This window comes from Ceratotherium simum, chromosome 11 (genome assembly GCF_057802395.1).
Source record: "Ceratotherium simum simum isolate JZ-2026a chromosome 11, ASM5780239v1, whole genome shotgun sequence".
NCBI classification, from domain to species: domain Eukaryota; kingdom Metazoa; phylum Chordata; class Mammalia; order Perissodactyla; family Rhinocerotidae; genus Ceratotherium; species Ceratotherium simum.
Window position 1 is genome coordinate 3147232 of NC_141910.1, and position 20676 is coordinate 3167907.

Sequence of the window (20676 nt, forward strand, 5' to 3'; positions counted from 1 at the left end):
CCAGCCATGCTGAGGCCACGTCCCACATACAGCAACTAGAAGGATGTGCAGCTATGACATACAACTATGTACTGGGGCTCTGGGGGAAAAAATAAATAAATAAAATCTTTAAAAATAATAATAATAAAATAAAAGCTATCCTCTCCCTAGGTGACAACTCAGATGCAAGGAGATGAGATCCACATTGGGTGGAAATGGAAACTACTCTGGCTTAAAAGCCTTATTACCCACAGGAGCCAATATGTCTTGCACAACTCTATAAACATAGATTTCAGGGTTCCTGCAAGAGACATGCCCAGAAGAAGAATTGCTGCACTATGCTAAGCCCAAAGCTGTGGCTCCCATCGGGTATTTATAATTCATTCTTAGTTCCAATGCAGATACAATTTACCCATCAGGGATCATTTTTATCATAAGCAATGTTGCCTAGAAACAATCGACATTCTACTCTTATTAGGTTACCAGGGGAACAGAACTTCAGAGTTAACCAAAGGTCAGATTCTCATGCAAGAGAAAATTGTTCTACAATCCTCTAGGGCAATGCTTCCCAAACTTTGCATGTTCTAACACACCCATACAACGATTTTATACAGTACACTGGTGAAGACATTAATTACAATTTCTTTATATTATAATAAGAAAAATAAAACACAAGGTATTCAGGGAAATATTCAATATTGAATTTGATAAAACTTCCAAATAAAGTCTAGCTCATAAGCAACCACAACCATAACTTTTTTGAAGTAGCTACCTGCATTTCTAACCAACATGATGAATGGTCTATTCAAATTCTTGATAGTCACTAGTGTTGAGGAACATTGTTTATAGAAGTAGGAGACAGCAAACGGCAGATGATGATGTATTGCTTTGTCTCTCACGGATGGAAAATCACTTTTCCATTAACCAAAATTTGGATAACTTGTTTTCTTGAAATTATGCACAAAAGGTACCACCATTCTTTAATTCTAACAGCTTTTCCTTTGATAAATGCAGTGTTGAAATTTCTTATGATAATGCAAACTGATTTAAAATCCAATCAAACATTTCCATACGAAGTATGTCAGAAACAATGGTGAAGCCTGCTCTCGAACACAGATAGATGTTATTCTGTTTGACTTAATAATTTTTCTTGAGGCTTTAATCCATAACAATGACTCAAAATCATTAGAGAATCATTTTACATATCACTTCTCCAGAGCTGAATTTTTGCTTTAAATTCCTAATTTTTGTCAGCATGTGTTAATATACTTTCAGGCAGCTCTTGTAATTTTTTTTTTCTTTCTTTTTTTTCTGATGAGGAAGGTTGACCCTGAGCTAACATCCGTTGCCAATCCTCCTCTTTTTGCCGAGGAAGATTAGCCTTGAGCTACTATCTGTGCCCATCTTCCTCTGTTTTATATATGGGACGCCACCACAGCATGGCCTGATGAGCAGTACACAGGTCCACGCCCGGGATCCGAACCCGCGAACCCTGGACGGTCCACTGAAGCAGAGTGCATGAACTCAACCACTATGCCACCAGGCCCGCCCCTCTTATAATTTTTTATTAAGTTCATTCAGGTGCTCAAATGTCAGTTAAGTAACCCAGTTGTGAAAGCAAGAACCATCCTTCACTAAATCTGTGAAGTTGAATCATTTGCAAAATGGAACTATTTTCTCATTTAGAAGGACCATGGTAGAGACAAACATTGTAGAATACATTCAATGTATTTTACCACACTTAAACATTATGTGAAGACATTAAATTTTATCATATTACTTTTAAAAGTTTGGTATAGTATGTCCTCATCTTGTTGATTCAGTATTTACTACTTTTAACTTGCAATTTAGGTGCTTCCAACTATGTGGTATCCAAATAATTGTCTTTACTCATTAGGTTTATAATATTTGGAGTTCAGGCTAGGGAGAAAAATTTAACATCAACCCTGAAATATGATAAAATAATAAACCATGATTCCAACAATATCTTCTTAAAGGAAACCTTGCATATTACTATCAAGCATCACTACTGTCAGTCCAAAAAAGCAACAACAAAAAATAAAACATCAACTCAATTCCCCTGGTAGAAATGCTCATTAGTCTAGAAATACAGTTAATTTCCTGAATTGGACAAAAGCACAGTTTCCATACTCATCTTCAACACTTCATTTTGTGCTGGTAAATAGATGAGAATCAATTTTACATTTGGCAAAATTTGACTCCTCTCATAATGAGGAATAAACATCACAAATGGCATTCCTTGATATCTGGGTTATTGGGTGATTTTTTTAAGAAGGGAAAGCTATGAAAACATTTCACATATTAATCAAGAAGTGTGTTTTAAAAAATCAGCAAATAAACCATTTTTTCCCATCAGTCTCCATTTAAGATCCGTAACCTCCTCTCCAAAAGCTTATAAATAGCTAGAAAAAGAAGTAGTAAGGTAGTGGTGGAATGACAGTAACTATTAAACGGATTTTTTTTTTTTTTTACATCAAAGGGCTTTCAATTCCGTTATACGTTAATTCTCCCACCTTAAGACAAGCTATTTCTCTCATCTTAAAAAAACCAACCTCACCCTTCATCGCAATTCTCCTTTTATCTACCACTCCATTCCTCTTCAATCTTTTTTTTTTTAAATTTTTTGTTTATTGCAGTAACATTGGTTTATAACATTGTAAAATTTTCAGGTGTATATCATTATACTTCTATTTCTGCATAGATTACATCATGTTCACCACCAAAATACTAATTACAACCCATCACCACACACATGTACCGAATTATCCCTTTCACCCTCCTCCCTCCCCTCTTCCCCTCTGGTAAACACCAATCCAATCTCTGTCTCTATGTGTTTGTTTATTGTTGTTATTCTCTACTACTTAATGAAGGAAATCATACGGTATTTGACCTTCTCCCTCTGACTTATTTCACTTTGCATTATACCATCAATGTCCATCCACGTTGTCACAAATGGCTGGATTTCATCGTTTCTTATGGCTGAGTAGTATTCCATTGTGTATATATACCACAGCTTCTTTATCCATTCGTCCCTTGATGGGCACTTAGGTTGCTTCCTTCTCAAACTCTTCCAAAAAATTGAGGAGGGGGGGAAGCTCCCTAACTCATTCTATGAGGCTGACTTTACCCTGATACCAAAACCAGACAAGGACAACAAAAAAAGAAAATTACAGGCCAATATCACTGATGAACATCGATGCAAAAATCCTCAACAAAATATTCCTCTTCAATCTTTAGCATCCCCCAAACCCAAACTCCTGTTTTTCCCTGACAAATCTGTTCCATCCAATCTTCTATGTCTCAGTTAATAGCAACTCTACCCTTCCTCCCGCTCAATCAAATGAATCAAAAAGTCATCTGGACTCCTCTCTGGTGGTCCACCTTGCATACAGTCCATCAAAACATCCCGTTGGCTTGACTTTCAAATTATTTCCAGCAGTTGATCCGCTTCTCTCCACCTCCACCACTACTACCCGCTCCATCTCTCACCTGAATCATCACAGCCTTCTAATTGGTCTTCCTGTTTCAACGCTTGCTCCTCAAAAGTCTATTCGCTACACAACAGCCAGAGTGGTCCTTTTCAAAGTGTAATTCAGATCATGACACTTCTCTGCTTGAAATCCTTCTGCGGTTCTCTATTTTTCTCAGAGTAAAAGTTAACGTCCTCACGATGGCCAGCAAGGCCCTCCGCGGTCTGTTCTCTTGCTGTCACTCACTCTACTGCAGCCACACCAGCCTCCTCTTCGCTTCTTGAACGTGCCAGGCATGCCTGGGATCCCTGTATTCACTTTCCTGCTGTCTGGAATGCTCTTCTTCCCTCTCCCCAACAGTACATAATTCACTCCTTCTTCTTCAGGCCCTTGTTCAAATGCCAGCTTCTCAGTGAGGCCCACCCTGATCTCCCCAGCTAATTCACAACCTCTTCCCAAGAACTGCCAATCCCCTTTGCTCTACTCTATTTTTTCTATAATACTTATCACTTCTGGCATTGTATATAATTTACTCATGTATCATGTTATTGTCTCCCTCTGCTAAAAGGTAAGCTCCACGAGGACAGCAATTTTGATCTAGATGGTTCACTAATATATCTCCAGCACACAGAACAGGTCCTGCCACAAAGCAGGGGCTCAATTCATTATGGCCAATGATTGGATTTTCATAAGCATTTCTGTTCTTTCTACAAATTATTTCTCACTCCTGTTAAGCTCTTTCAAATTTACAATAAATCTATCATTTTAAAATCATTAAAATGTTTTCCTTCTCTCCCCCATCTCCCCAGCAGGAGAGCTGTCTTGTATCTTACTCAATCAAAACTACCATGCTGAGTAAGGGAGAATAAGAGAATCCCTAGAAGGTCTCTTTATTTTCCTAAGGAGCAGAGAAAGGAGAAGGTAGCTCAAAGAATTTGGTGGCAAAGCTAAACTATTATCATCTTCAAGGAAAGAAGGTTTTAACAACTGCTGTCAGCCCAACTAAACAATAGAAGAAAGCCAGTATTATCTTTAAGTCCTACTACCTGTTGTGCTGAACTTTAAGCAATTTACAGACTCACATTTATGCCACTCTTCAAATTATATCAACAACAAATGGGTGTTAAGCAACAATAGAGAGAATATGTGTGGTGTGTGTGTGTGTGTTATTAATCTACATAAATACCCTAAGTTATCAAGCTCATTTTATTTAAAAAAAATCCTTATTTGTACTCTATTAAGAAAAACTGAAATGACTAAAACAAATCATTCATCATTTACTTTTTATACGTTGCCATCTTCTTTTCTCAATAATCACAAGATATCAAACATATGTTGTAATATTGATTAAAAATAGATGGCATTACATAATATAAACATATGAGAAATACAACAGTGTACTACTTCATAAAACAGTTAATGTCTACAAATAAAGGAAAGATAAATGGAAAAAATAAATAAAATTATCGTGATTGATTCATTTATCACTGGATGATAATCAAAATTATATTGGATTATATTTATCATTAATAATTATAGATAACATTTGCAATCTTATTTGTAATTTTTACTGTTAAATGAATTCCTTCATAAAAGAGAACTTACTTCAGATTATACATGTCATATTCAATGGAAGACCTTGACACTGCAGGGATCATGTAAAGAAATCCAAGATTTTCATTTTCACGTATTATTTTAATGATTTGCAAGGGATTACGAATGTCGGCTTTAACGACTTCTTCCTGGTCGTGGAAAATGTACTTAGGGTAAGTTGAGGAACTAGTTCTGTAGAGACCTCTTCTTCCAATAGTGGTACGTGGCAGTTTAGGAGGAGAGGGAGAGAACACCTCAGCAGACGGCCGTTGGATCTAAACAAAGGCAATTTTTTAAACAAATGAGTTTTTGCAGGAAAAATGCTATAAAAAAGTGACAAAATATTAACCTCAAGGACTAATATACTGCCTGGGATGTCTAGGGCTCAAAGGCAAGCATTCTGAAACTGAAAATTTTCCAACTATTGTTGGCAGTGATGTTCCTTCTTGGTACTCCCTGTCCAGTTGTCCATCCCCTTCCCACAAAACAGCCCAGCATTGGCTCCCATTGCCTTCTCCTCTTCTTTAACTCCATGTTTATTACATCAAAATACTACCCGCTCTCTGGTGTTCATGGGAGCTCAACACTCTTTGCTTGGTTGCTCTGCATCTCTCCTGACTGGTCTCTCCCTTCAACCTCTTCACCTTGTTCTGATAACCTTGATGCTTTTACATGAGTGAAATCTTAGACAGCTGTTACCGTAACTCATAATAAGCTTTACTTTTGTGCAATTGTGAGGGGTGGTTACATTGAGTATTGGAGATGATCAAGCAATAGCTTTGGAGAAGCATACATGTTATTAACTCATAATTGCCTGTTCTGTAGACCAATGCTTCTCACATTTAAATATGCATATGATTACCTGGGTTAAAATTACCTGTTAAAATGCAGATTCTGTCAGTCAGTCTGGGGTGGAGTCTGAGATTCTGCATTTCTAACCTGCTCCCAGGAGATGCAGATGCTGCTGGCCCATGGACCACACTTGCAGCATCAAGGCTAAGTCCCCACCATGTTCACATACTTGAGCTTTGCTCGATTCCCCAGATCCCGAAGTCTGCACTCTCAGTGCCACTTATACTCCTTTGTTCCTCCCTGACAAACTCTGGGGCAACATCACACACATCCTCTCCTCCTGTGGAGGAAGCTGATAACCGTGTTTGAGGAAATTAGACACTAACTCCAACATGTTACCGCCCAAAAAGGGGGTTCATCTGCCCGCCGCAAGACATGCCAATAGTCAAGAGGCAAGGTGGTAGGAGAAAAAGGACTTTTTATTACAGCTTGCTAGCAAGAGGGAAGATGGCTGACTCATGTCCAAAAGAACCATCTTAAGGGGCACAAAGTCTTACAGCAGTTATATAGGCTGTTGGGTTATAGGGGAGGGGGTTAGGAATGTTGACCTTCTGGTGTTACAGACTGGGAGTGCCACACCAGATCTTTCAGTTTTCATTGATGATGGCTATCAGCATAGATTCTCTGTTCAGGGGTCATCACATTCCTAAGGAACTCAAAAGAACAAAGTTATCATCTTATCACAGCTGGGAGGTACATGCACATTGCAGGGGTTGTAAAATCTACAGAGCAGTTAGATCTCCTGGAGGGCACATATCCAGCTGGGTTAGTTTGTCAGAGGTCATTCAAAGTTACAATAGGGCTTCTTTTCTACAATATGGCTTCCCTTATGTCAACCTTGTCTTGAGCCGGTATAAAACGTTCATCACCTAGTCTCTCTGACAGTACAGGGGTAACTGTCTTTAAGATAAAAGAATCACCATCGCAGACCTGCTTTGTTGAATAATTGATGTAAATATATAAATGACATCTTTATTGCCTGTTAGCATAGCTAACAGAGGTTGCCATTTCTACAAGAGATTTACTACCACAAGCTCTGTGGAACAACTTCCCCGGAAAGTTTGCATTCACAGGGATCATTATTCTCCATCTCTGATTAAATATACCCTACTGAATAGGAGTTTGAGAGGAGACTCCTGGAGAGTTCAGAGCCGAAGGAAATACATCTTTGAACTCAAAAGATAAAATGTGTTTCTTTCACCTATTAGCCAGGGATAGCAGCAACGGCACTGTTTTCTTATGTAAAAGAATAGGCCAAACCAGACACTCAGAACCAGAGAAAATACACATTGCCTTGTCCCAATGTTTCAACAAGGGCTGTAGTCAGCTTAATATTTTTATGAGACTAGAGTATTAATATTTTATCAGAAAATGTATTTATTTTCTTTATTATATCCTTTAAAAAGTTTTACTGCATTCTAAGTGAAAGATTTCTTCAACATTAGGCCTACACATTTTCATCTGAGTACTTATTTCTAACTATGTAACTCAGTGGGAAGATGTGATTCAATCAATTTAGGTAGTCATGTAAGTTCAGAGATGCGGGGTTGGGGGAGGATAAAGGAAGCATTTATTCATAAAGTGTAGCATACATGTAGTACTCCTCTATGATGGATGCCCAGCCCAATTTGATAAGTCAATTTTCCTTAATTACTGGAAGCAAAGCCTCCAAATCCTCCCCCCCTTCCTTTCCTTCTTTCCTTTATCTCCCAGGAAATCCTCATTGCTGCATTTGCATTCTAAACTCATCTTGAGAAATCAATACTCAAAAAAATGACCCTCTTCTGAGAATAAACACCCTTCTCCTCTTATATGGAATGTCCCCTTTCTTTCACATTTCCCTTCAACTCCGAACCCTTTACTGAATTCTTCACTTAATTACAGCTACAACCAAACACTTAACATTCCTTTTCAGTGCCCTCCCTTCATTCAGATGCAAGTAAAATTTCTCTCCTCTTCTTTAAATTCAAGCTCTTGAAACCTACTTTATACCAAATGAATTAATTTATGGGCAATCAGATCTTTCCTGGCCCTACTTAGGATAGCTCGTTCTCTTTCTACTGCACAGAAAGCAAATTAACTGAGGCTATACAATTTCATACAATTTATCATATGATATTCCCTCAGGATGATATCACCCAAACCCATGATAAGCCTCCTTCCAGCTGGCTTCTCAAGCCCACAACTCTCCCTCTTTAGCTGCCTTATTAACTTTCCACTCACTCCTCCGAGCCCAGTGCAATTCCCTAGGGCAGCTTTTCCTCCACTGAACACCCCCTGGCCACCAGGTGTAAGCATACCCTCTATTCAGTTCTCCATCATTTGGTACCTTATATGACCAATGAGAGCTCTTATCACTCCTCACTGCGCTTGAGGGGTCACTTGTCCATCTCCAGATTCTGCAAGCCTCAAGGACAGAGCCTGTCCTCAACTCCTCATTTCTAGCACTCTAGTCCAAAGCCTGAAAGACAACTAGCACTGAAATGTTTAACAAGCCTCGAAATATCCTCTCAATAAAAAGCTCAGAGAATTCTCGGCTCTATTGGTATTTTTATTGTGGATGTGTCCTCCACATTTTCTCCCACTTCTGTTTCTTTGTTTAATTATCTACAGGTATTCATATAGAGCCATGCTCTGGTGATTTCTCCCCAGAGCTACTATTCACTTATTCCTTGCAAGGTAACTTCCCCACTCTACAACTCTCGCCCATTACAGAAATTGTCTCCCTAGCTGGTTCAGTTTCTATTTTATTGCGCTTCACCAAGTTCTTCCAAGACTGCCACTTCAGGGAATAATGATGAGAATTTCATGAAAGTTATAACAACACTCAAAACACTATTATGTCTTCCTTTAATATATAAGAGAAGATCAGAAGACATTGCACAAATGCTGAAACTTTCCTTTATGATTTCCTTTAATGTCCAAATTTTCCTTAAATAGGAAGAACTGAGAAATATTGTATTCCTCAAATCCATTATGCAACCTGGTAAAAAAAGGTTTTGCCACTATTCGTATGAGTTAAAAGCATGTTAGCAATGCTATAGAAAACTAAAACTGAATTAAAAGGATCAATTGAGTACTTTAACACTATACCTGTTGTTTTTTCACAGCATCTTGATGCTCAGGCAAGTGAACAAATGATTTGGAAGAACTTCTTCCTTTATTGCTTCCTGGAGGTTTTATGATTCCAGAAGTGATGAACTGAAATCGGTTCTGGTCATATATGTATTCCGGCCTCTTATGATCTTGGTAGACTTTTAGCACTGGCTTTGGGGAACAAAGAGACACGTTAATCTTTCTAATATTGACACGTTATCTGTCTTATTCTTCATTCCCTTTGGACTCTATCCCTGTTGGAAATTGATCTCCTCCCTGGACGAATTTCCTATCTACGCCACAATCACTGTAGCAGCTACTACCATTGTCTGTCCTTGGCCTATCGCTTGACTACGACTTTTCTACTTGGTTTCCATTATTTCTGTACTTTAAATACCAACAAATATTTCTAGGAGTAAGCTTATGACGAAAGGGCTCAGGGGCATGAAGTCATATACCCACTAACTGTCCATTGCAAACCCCTACCATTCTCTAAAGCAGCTACTGTGGGAAGGAGAGTACAATCCTCCCATCCTACCCAATAGTCATTAATCACTTCCCACAGTCATAACTGACTGAAGATCTAAAAAAATGGTGACATTATTTTAGGCTAATCTAATTTCAAATTAAGGCAGTAAAAATCCAGCTTTCAACATAATAAACTAATGAATTCATCATAATGGCTTAAAGTCTCTGAGTACTATGAGTTTAGCATGATAGCTAACCTCTTATATACTGGAGTGAGGAAGCTTTTTTTCCTCTTATATACTGGAGTGAGGAAAAAAAGCTTGAGAGTAAGTACAGGAAACAGCTGTTAAGTTTTCAGATCCATGTAAATTATATTTGGTTTTAGATAAAAATCCTTGAGTCACTCACTGATCAAAGGAAAAGACTAGCTGGTGCTACAGTGATGGGGGTGGGGGATCTCAGTTATGTAACAGTGTGGAAAAGGAATGCAGACCAGAATAACGTTAAGACAGGCAGCAAAGAAAACCATCAAGGAAATGAAAAGGTAATGTTAGAAAATATTTGCAAATCACGTATCTGATAAGAGGTTAATATCTAAAATATATAAAGAACTCATACAACTCAATAGCAAAAAACACAAACAATCTGATTAAAAAATGGGCAGAGGATCTGCATTGACATTTTCCCAAAGAAGACATACAGACAGCCAACATGTACATGAAAGGGTGTTCAACATCCCTAATCATCAGGGAAATGCAAATCAAAACCATAACAAGATATCACCTTACACCTGTTAGAATGGCTATTATCAAAAAGAAAAGAAATAACAAGTATAGGCAAGGATGTGGAGAAAAGGGAACAAAGTGCTATGAATATGCAAGAACTCAGGGAACACTGCTCCCCTCCTGAGGGAATCTACTAGAAAATGAGCTTCGGATAACCAAAATGACTAGAGAGGCACCAACATTAAAATGAGTGGTAGGTGATGAAAAGGTTCTGGAAATGAATAGCGGTGATGGTTGTACAACATTTTGAATGTACTTAATGCCACTAAATTTTACACTTAAAAATGGTTAAAATGGTAAAGTTTATGTTAGGTATTATTTTATCACGATAAAAAAACTGGCGGTGGGCATGCAATATGCACTTAGCTGTGTATGTCACGTAATGACAAAGTTGATACAGTACAGCTATCAAAAACGGGACAGTTTGCCGCCGGCCCTGTGGCTTAGCGGTTAAGTGCGCGCACTCCAGCGCACACCGATGCACCACTTGTCTGGCCATGCTGAGGTTGCGTCCCACATACAGCAACTAGAAGGATGTGCAACTATGACATACAACTATCTGTTGGGGCTTTGGGGAAAAAAAAAAGGAGGAGGATTGGCAATAGATGTTAGCTCAGAGCCGGTCTTCCTCAGCAAAAAAAAGAGGAAGATTAGCATGGATGTTAGCTCAGGGCTGATCTTCCTCACAAAACAAAAAAAAACAAAACAACAACAACAACAAAAAACAGGACAGTTTGTGAAGAGCACCTGAAAAGGATAAAAACTCACTGATTACGTTATAGCAATGGTTCTTGACTTAGGACAATTTTGCCCCCCAGGACAAAAGTAAGACATTGACTGATTGGCAATAGCCGAAGACATTTTTGGTTGTCACAAGCAGGGGGATGCTATTGGCAGGTGATGGGTAAAGATTAGGGATGTTGCTAAACATCCTACAATGTACAGGGCAGCCTTCCACAATAAGGAAGCATCTGGGTTAAAATGTCAATAGAGCCAATATTGAGAAACTCTACAGATATTAATTGTACATAAAGGGAAAGCAGTTAAAATTAGATACTGGGGGACATAAATGGGAAGGGAAGAAATTACTACCTAATTCTAATATTGCTCACAATAGAGAACCAATAGATGATAGCTAAAAAGTAGAAGGCTAAAAGCACTATAAAAGGATTTCAGTACAAAAATACTCGTTAGAATAAAAATAAAAAATTTTCCTAAATGCCAAAAGTACACTCAAAAATCAGGGGGCTATAGGGATCCAGCCCAGTGGCGTAGTGGTTAAGTTCGCCCGCTCTGCTTCGGTGGCCCAGGTCTCGCAGGTTCCAAACCTGGCCATGGGCCATGCTGTGGCAGGCATCCCATATACAAAATGGAGGAAGACGGGCACAGATGTTAGCTCAGGGCCAATCTTCCTCAGCAAAAAGAGGAGGATTGGCAAGAGATGTTAGCTCAGGGCCAGTCTTCCTCACCAAAAAAAAAAAAAATCTGGGGGATAAAATATGTCACACAGCAAAAGATGTTTATAAAAGATACACACCATTCTCTCTCTCTTACACACACACACACACAAGCATTTATAAAATAAGAACTTAGGTCACATATATCAACCATATCAATAAAGGTATATAGACTTATGGAGTTAATACCAACATAAATTGTTAATTAAAAAGAACAAGTCAGAAAAACGTGTAGTATGACATCTTTTATCTAAGAAATTGGGGGATACAAATTTGCATACATACATACATGTATATGTATATAATTTGTTTATATTTCTAAAAATGGAGAGAAATCATAAAATTAAAAATATATTACTATAGTAGGAAGAAGAAAATAGAGTGAGGTAAGCCATTTTGGTATATAGTTTTGTAGATTTTATTTTGTAACCACTTTAATATTTTACTAATTATGGAACAAAGTTAAATGTTTTAAAAGGCATTACTAGGGCCGGCCCCGTGGCTTAGCGGTTAAGTGCGGGCGCTCCGCTGCTAGCGGCCCGGGTTCGGATCCCAGGCGTGCACCGAGGCACCGCTTCTCCGGCCATGCTGAGGCTGTGTCCCACGTGCAGCAACTAGAAGGATGTGCAGCTATGACATACAACTAACTACTGGGGCTTTGGGGGGAAAATAAAGAAATAAATCTTTAAAAAAAAAAGGCATTACTAAAAGAATTTTAGAAATATGAAGCAAATTAAATGTGTATACAGTTTGTAGCATAACCATACTTAGGGGAACTCTATTGAGTAACTTGGAATACAGTAATTCTACTATACATCCCTAATGGGATATACTCTTAGGGTACAAAGATTAGCAAAAATAAATTTTAAACTGTTTCAGTAATCATAATGTGGTGGTAGTGTTATTATTATTATGAGACTACTGCCTATGTATTGTGGGCTAAGGTAAATAAACAATCATACTGGCATCAACCAGAACCAGAATTTCAAAGTTGAAGTAAAAACATGCAAATATAAGAGAGACGAGGTTAAATTAAAAAATAGTAGTCATGAGTCTGAATTGAAAGTATCACTATGATGTATTTTGCCTTATAAAAATTTAAAACTGACTGTTCCTGTCTGATGAATATGTCTAATAACAAGGGCCAATCTAGTGTCAATATTGTAGTCTTTAACTACAATTTTCCACTAAAAATCAGTGCTCCTTGGAGTAATGACTGATTCCATATCTGAGACAGGAAATATACAAAATGAATCTCTACTATCCTGTCATATCATCAAAGAAGGGTGCTATCAAAGACTACTAGGGTCTATTTAAAAAGATGGAATATATTTCCACTGGCCAAAGATGAGATATTTTGACATCAATAATAATAATAATGATTGCAAGTGACTGTAATACATCAAATATATCTAAATATATGAGTTCAGAAAATTCTTTGCTCATCTTTGGAGGATATTAGAAAATCAACTGATTATTTTGAAAACAGAAAAACAAAGGCAAAAAAAATCAAGAATTTGTTCTGCCTAACCAACATAAACTGTAGCTAAGATAATTAGTTAATAAGGGAAATTTTCTAAAGAAGTATTCCACATGGGCCGGCCTGGTGGCTTAGCGGTTAAGTGCGGGTGCTCCGCTGCTGGCGGCCCGGGTTCAGATCCCAAGCGCGCACCGACGCACCGCTTCTCCGGCCATGCCGGGGCCGCGTCCCACATACAGCAACTAGAAGGATGTGCAGCTATGACGTGCAACTATCTACTGGGGCTTTGGGGGAAAAATAAAGAAATAAAATCTTTAAAAAAAAAAAAAAAAGAAGTATTCCACATAGTAAATAGAAAGGAAATGATAGAATTTTAACATTTTATAACCTCTAATGAATTAACGGGTCTAGGTAATGATCATTAATAAATGCTCACATAAAAAGTGAGAGAGGAGCCGGCCCAGTGGCACAAGTGGTTAAATGCGCACGCTCCGCTGCGGCGGCCCAGGGTTCGCTGGTTTGGATCCTGGGCACGCACCGATGCACTGCTTGGCAAGCCATGCTGTGGTGGTGTCCCACATAAAGTGGAGGAAGTTGGGCATGGATGTTAGCCCAGGGCCAGTCTTCCTCAGCAAAAAGAGGAGGATTGGCAGATATTAGCTCAGGGCCGATCTTCCTCACATACACACACAAAAAAAGTGAGAGACACCCAGACACTATGTGCCAATTAACGAAAGAACACGTAGGAATAAATTTAACCAAGGAGGCAAAAGACCTATACACTGAAAACTGTAAGACATTGATAAAAGAAATTGAAGAAGATAGAAATAAATGGAAAATATTCCATGCTCATGGATTGGAAGAATTAATATTGTTAAAAGGCCCATAGTACCCAAAGCAATCTACAGATTCCATGCAATCCCTCTCAAAATTCCAATGGCATTTTTCATGGAAATAGAACAAAGAATTCTAAAATTTATATGGAACAACAAAAGACTCCAAATACCCAAAGCAATCTTGAGAAAGAAGAACAAGCTAGAGGCATCTACTCCCTGATTTCAAACTATACTACAAAGCTATAGGAATCAAAACAGTACAGTATTGGCATAAAAACAAACACATAGATCAAGAGAGCCCATGAACAAACCCACGCATATATGGTTAATTAGTTTATGACAAAGGAACCAAGAATATACAATGGGGAAAGGACAGTCTCTTCAATAAATGCTGTTCAGAAAACTGGACCACTATCTTACACCACACACAAAAATCAACTCAAAATGGATTAAAGACTTGAACTGAGACCTGAAATCACTAAACTTCTAGAATAAAACATAGGCGCTAAACTCCTTGACATTGGTCTTCAGGTCTCACTAAATTTCTAGAATAAAACATAGGCGCTAAACTTGTTGACATTGGTCTTGGGAATGATTTTTTGGATTTAACACCAAAAGCAAAGGCAACAAAAGCAAAAATAAATAAGTGGGACTACATCAAACTAAAAAGCTTCTGTACAGCAAAAGAAATCATCAACAAAATGAAAAGGCAACCTAGTGAATGGAAGAAAATATTTGCAAATCATATATCTGATAAGGGGTTAATATCTAAAACATATAAAGAACTCATACAACTCCACAGCAGAAAAACAATCCAATTAAAAAAGTGGGAAGAGGATCTGAATAGACATTTTTCCAAAGAAAACATACAGATGGCCAACAGGTACATGGAAAGGTGTTCAACATCATTAACCATCAGGGAAATGCAAATCACACCACAATGAGATATCACCTCACACCTATTAGAATGGCTATTATCAAACAGACAAGAAATAACAAGTGTTGGCGAGGATGTGGAGAAAAGGAAACACTTGTACACTGTTGGTGGGAATGTAAGTTGGTACAGCCACTATGGAAAATAGTATGGAGGTTTCTCAAAAAATTAAACATAGAACTACCATATGATCCAGCTATTCCACTGCTGGATATTCACCCAAAAGAAACGAACACACTAACTCGAAAAGATATATGCACTACTATGTTCATTGTAGCATAATTTCCCATAGCCAAGACATAGAAGCAACCTCTGTGTCCATTGATGGGTGAATGGATAAAGAAATCTCCCATATGATATATGTATATGTGCATACCTGCATATGCACATATACATATATATATAAATATATATCATATGGGTATACACACACATACAATGGAATATTATTCAGCCATAAAAAAGAATGAAATCTTGCCATTTGTGACAAAATAGATGGGCCTCGAGGGCATTATGTTAAGTGAAACAAGTCAGACAGAGAAAGACAAATCCCGTATGATCTCACTTACATGTGAAACCAAAAAAAAAAAACAAACCAAACTCATAGATATGGAGAACAGATTTGTGGTTGCCAGAGGTAGGGGTGTCAGGTGGGTAGGGGAATTGTGTGAAGGTTGTCAAAAGGTACAAACTTCAGTTATAAGATAAATAAGTCCTGGGGATGTAATGTACAGTATGGTGACTAGTTAATAATACACTTCAACTTCTGTATACACTACAGTGTGCTCACCACCAAAATCTAGTTTCCATCTGTCACCATACAATTGACCCTTTTACTTATTTCCCCCTCCCCACACCCTTCTTCTCTTCTAGTAACCACTAATCTGTTCCTTGTATCTGTGTGTTTTTGTTTTGTTTCAATTGGTTGTTTATTTTTTTTTTTAATATTCCACATATGAGTGAAATCATATGTTATTTATCTTTCTCCATCTGACTTATTTCAGTTAGCATAATATCCTCAAGGTCCACCTATGTTGTTGCAAATGGCAAGACTTTCTCTTTTTTATGGCTGAGTAGTATTCCATTGTGTGTGTGTGTGTATATATATATATATATATATATATATACCATACTTTCTTTATCCATTCATCTGTCAGTGGGCACTTAGGTTGTTTCCATGTCTTGGCTATTGTAAATAATGTTGCAATGAACAGAAGGGTACATATATCTTCTCAAATTAATGTTTTTGTGTTCTTTGGATAAATACCCAGAAGTGGAATATAGTCATGCATCACTTAACGATGGGGATACATTCTGAGAAATGCATCGTTAGGCAATTTCATCATTGTGCGGCCATCATAGAGTGTACTTACACAAATCTGGATGCTATAGACTACTACACCCCTAGGCTATATGGTACTAATCTTATGGGACCACTGTTGTATATGCAGTCTGTCATTGACCAAAACGTCATTATGCAACACACACATTATGCAGTAGCTGGATCATATGATGATTCTATTCTCAATTTTTTGAGGAATCTCCATGCTGTTTTCCATAGTGGCTGCATCAATTTACATTCTCACCAGCAGTGTACAAGTGTTCTCTTTTCTCCACATCCTCTCCAACCCTTGTTATTTCTTGTCTTTTTAATAATAACCATTTCGACAGGCATGAGGTGATATCTCATTGTAGGTTTGATTTGCATTTCCCAAATAATTAGTGATGTTGAATATCTTTTCATGTGCCTGTTGTTCACCTGCATATCTTCTTTGCAAAAACGTCTGTTCAGATCCTCTGCTCATTTTTTAATTGGGTTGTTTGGTTTTTTGTTGTTGAGTTGTATGACATTCTTTATATATTTTGGATATTAACCCTTTATTGGATGTATGATTTGCAAATATCTTCTCCCATTTGGTTAGGTTGTCCTTTCCTTTTTGTTATGGTTTCCTTTGCTGTACAGAAGCTTTTTAGTTTTATGTAGTCTCATTTGTTTATTTTTTGTTTTGTTTCCCTTGACAGAGGAGACATATTCAAAAATACACTGCTAAGACCAATGTCAAAGAGTGTACTGCCTATGTTTTCTTCTAGGAGTTTTATGGTTTCAGGTATTACATTCAAGTCTTTAATCCATTTTGAGTTAATTTTTGTGTATGGTGTAAGATAGTGATCTACTTTCATTTTTTTGCATGTGGCTGTCCAGTATTCTCAATACCATTTATTGAAGAGACTTTCCTTTCTCCATGTATGTTCTTGGCTCCTTTCTTGAAAATTAGCTGTCCATAGATGTGGGAGTTTAGCTTTGGACTCTTAATTCTGTTCCATTGATCTGTGTGTCTGTTTTTCTGACAATACCATGCTGTTTTGATTACTATAGCTTTGTAGTATATTTTGAAATCAAGGAATGTGATACTTCCAGCTTTGTTCTTCTTTCTAAGGATTACTTTAGCTATTCAGGGTCTTTTGTTGTTCCATATAAATTTTAGGATTCTTTGTTCTATTTCCATGAAAAATGTCATTGGGATTTTGATGGGGATTGCATTGGATCTGTCGATTGCTTTAGGTAGTATGGACATTTTAACTATGCTAACTCTTCCAATCTATAAGCATGGAATATCTTTCCATTTCTTTGTATCTTCTTCAATTTCTTTCAATAATGTCATAGTTTTCAGTGTACAGATCTTTCACTTCCTTGGTTAAATTTATTCCTAGGTATTTTTTATGTGTGTGATTGCAAATGGTACTGTTTTCTTGATTTCTCTTTCTGCTAGTTTGCTGTTAGTGTATAGAAATGCAACTGATATTTGTATATTAATTTTGTACCCCGCAACGTTACTGTATTCACTGATTATTTCTAATAGTTTTCTGATGGATTCTTTAGGGCTTTTTATATATGGAATCATGTCAATCTCAAATAGTGGCAGTTTTACTTCTTCCTTTTCAATTTGGATGACTTATTTCATTTTCTTGCCTAATTAGTCTGGGTAGGACTTCCAATAGTCGAATAAGAGTGGTAAGACTGGGCATGCTTGTCTTGTCCCTGTTCTTAGAGGAATATTTTTCAATATTTTACCTTTGAGTATGATGTTAGCTGTGGGTTTGCCATAGATCACCTTTATTATGTTGAGGTACTTTCCTTGTATACCCATTTATTGAGAGTTTTTATCATAAAACACATCAAATGCTTTCTCTGTATCTGAGATAATGATATGATTATTCTTCATTTTGTTAACATGGTTTATCACATTGATTGATTTGTGGATATTGAACCATCATTGCAGCCCTGGAATAAATCCCACTTGAGCATGGTGTATGATCCTTTTAATGTATTGTTGTATTCAGTTTGCTAACATTTTGTTGAGGATTTCTGCATCTATGTTCACCTGAGATACTGTCCTGTAATTTTCTTTTTTTGTATTGTCCTTGTCTGCTTCTGGTGTCAGGGTAATGTTGGCCTCGTAAAACAAGTTAGGTAGTGTCCCCTCCTCTTCAATTTTTTGGAAGAGTTTGAGAAGGACAGGTATTAAATCTTCATTGAATGTTTGGTAGAATTCACCAGGGAAGCCATCTGGTCCTGGACTTCTGTTTTTAGGAAGGTTTTTGATTACTGTTTCAATTTCTTTACTAGTGATCAGTCTATTCAGATTCTCCATTTCTTCTTCATTCAGTTTTGGAAGGTTGTATGATTCTAAAAATTTATCCATTTCTTCTAGGTTTTCCAATTTGTTGGTATATAGCTTTTCATAGTAATCTCTTATAATCCTTTGTATTTCTGCATTATCCATTGTAATTTCTCCTCTTTCATTTCTGATTTTATTATTGGAGTCCTCTTTTTTTTCCTTAGTGAGTCTAGTTAAAGGTTTGTCAATGTTGTTTATCTTTTCAAAGAACTAGCTCTTAGTTTCATTGATCTTTTTTATTGTCTTTTTAGTCTCTATTTCATTTATTTCTGCTCTGATTTTTATTATGTCCTTCCTTCTACTAACTTTGAGCTTCACTTTTTCTTCTTTTCCTAGTTACTTTAGGTGTATTGTTAGATTGTTTATTTAAGATTTTTCTTGTTGTTTGAGGTAGGCCTGTATTGCTAAAAACTTCCCTCTTAGTACTGCTTTTGTTGCATCTCATAGACTTTATGTCATATTTTCATTTTCATTTGTCCCCAGGTATTTTTTGATTTCTCCTTTGATTTCTTCCTTGATCTGATAGTTGTTTAGTAGCATGTTGTTTAGTCTCTACATAATTGACTTTTCCAGCTTTCTTCTTGTAGTTGATTTCTAGTTTCATACTGTTGTGGTCTGAAAAGATGCTTGATATGATTTTAATCTTTTAAATTTATTGAGATTTGTTTTGTATCCCAACATATGGTCTATTCTTGAGAAAGTTCCATGTGCATTTGAGAATATGTATTCTGTTGCTTTTGGATGGAATGTTCTATATATATGCATTAAGTCCATCTGTTCCAATGTTTCATTTAAGGCTGATATTTATTTGTTCACTTTCCTTCCAGATGATCTATCCATTGATGTAAGTGGGTATTAAAGTCACCTACTATGATTGTGTTGCTATTAATTTCTCCCTTTAGGTCTGTTAATAATTACTTTATATATTTTGGTGCTCCTATGTTAAATGTACATATATTAATAAATATTATGTCTTCCTGATGGATTGTCCCCTTTATCATTATATACTGTCTATCTTTGTCTCTTGTTATCTTTTTTGGCTTGAAGTATATTTTGTCTGATATAAGTATAGCTACGCCTGCTTTCTTTTGGTTGTCATTTGCTTGGAGTATCATCTTCCATCCCCTCACTTTGTGCCTATGTTTGTCTCTAGAGCTGAGATGGGACTCCTGGAGGCAGCATATGATGAGTTTTGTTTTTTAATCCATCCAGACACTCTGTGTCTTTTGATTGGTGAATTCAATCCATTTACATTTAGGGTGATTATTGATATACAGGGACTAAACACTGCCATTTTATCTTTTGTTTTCTGGTTGCTCTGTATCTCTATTATTTCTTTTTTCCTTGTGTTTCCATCTGCTATTTCAGTTTGGCAGTTTTCTGTGATGTTTCTCAGTTCCCTCTTTTTTTATGTTTCATGTCTCTGCGCCTAATTTTTGTTTCATGGTTACTATGAGGTTTGTATAAAATATCTCAAAGATAAGATAGTCCTTTTTCTGCTGATAGCATCTCATCTTCATTTGCCTATACAGGTTTTGTACTTCTCCTTTTCCTCTTCTATGTTTTTGTTGTTGCAAATTAACCCTTTTTATGTTGTGAGTTTGTTACCAAATGTAAGTAGTTATAGTAATTTTTAATGCTTCCTTACCCTTTAACTTATATGTTATAATTGTTTACCAATTTTTTCTGATATAGAGTTGCAATTTTCTGATTCTGTTTGTCTATCACTTTGTCCAAATTTTTGTGTACCCTTGCCTTTTTATTTCAGGTAGGAGAGCTCCTTTCAACATTTCTTGTAAGGTAGATCTGGTGGTGATGAACTCTCTCAGCTTTTGTTTGTCTGGGAAAGCCTTTATTTTTCCTTCATATCTGAAGGATAACTTTGCTGGAGTTTTTATCTTTCAATATTTTGAATATATCATTCCTATAGAAATTTGTTGGTAGCCTAATAGGGGTTACCTTGTAGGTTATTGTTTTTTTTCCCCTGGCTGCCTTTAATATTCTTTCTTTGCCACTGACTTTTGA

The 20676-nt window shown here is 36.9% G+C and overlaps 1 protein-coding gene across 1 annotated transcript in view; it reads right to left on the reverse strand.

Annotated features, from left to right (window-relative positions):
* The window catches only part of DNAH6 (dynein axonemal heavy chain 6), a 271015-nt gene that overhangs the window by 241488 nt on the left and 8851 nt on the right, over positions 1 to 20676 (reverse strand). The window contains exons 3-4 of the mRNA XM_004437202.3: positions 9009 to 9182; positions 5076 to 5338 (exon numbers count right to left, since the gene is read on the reverse strand). Of these exons, the coding sequence (XP_004437259.2) occupies positions 5076 to 5338; positions 9009 to 9182 (437 nt within the window). The remainder of the gene's footprint in view (positions 1 to 5075; positions 5339 to 9008; positions 9183 to 20676) is intronic.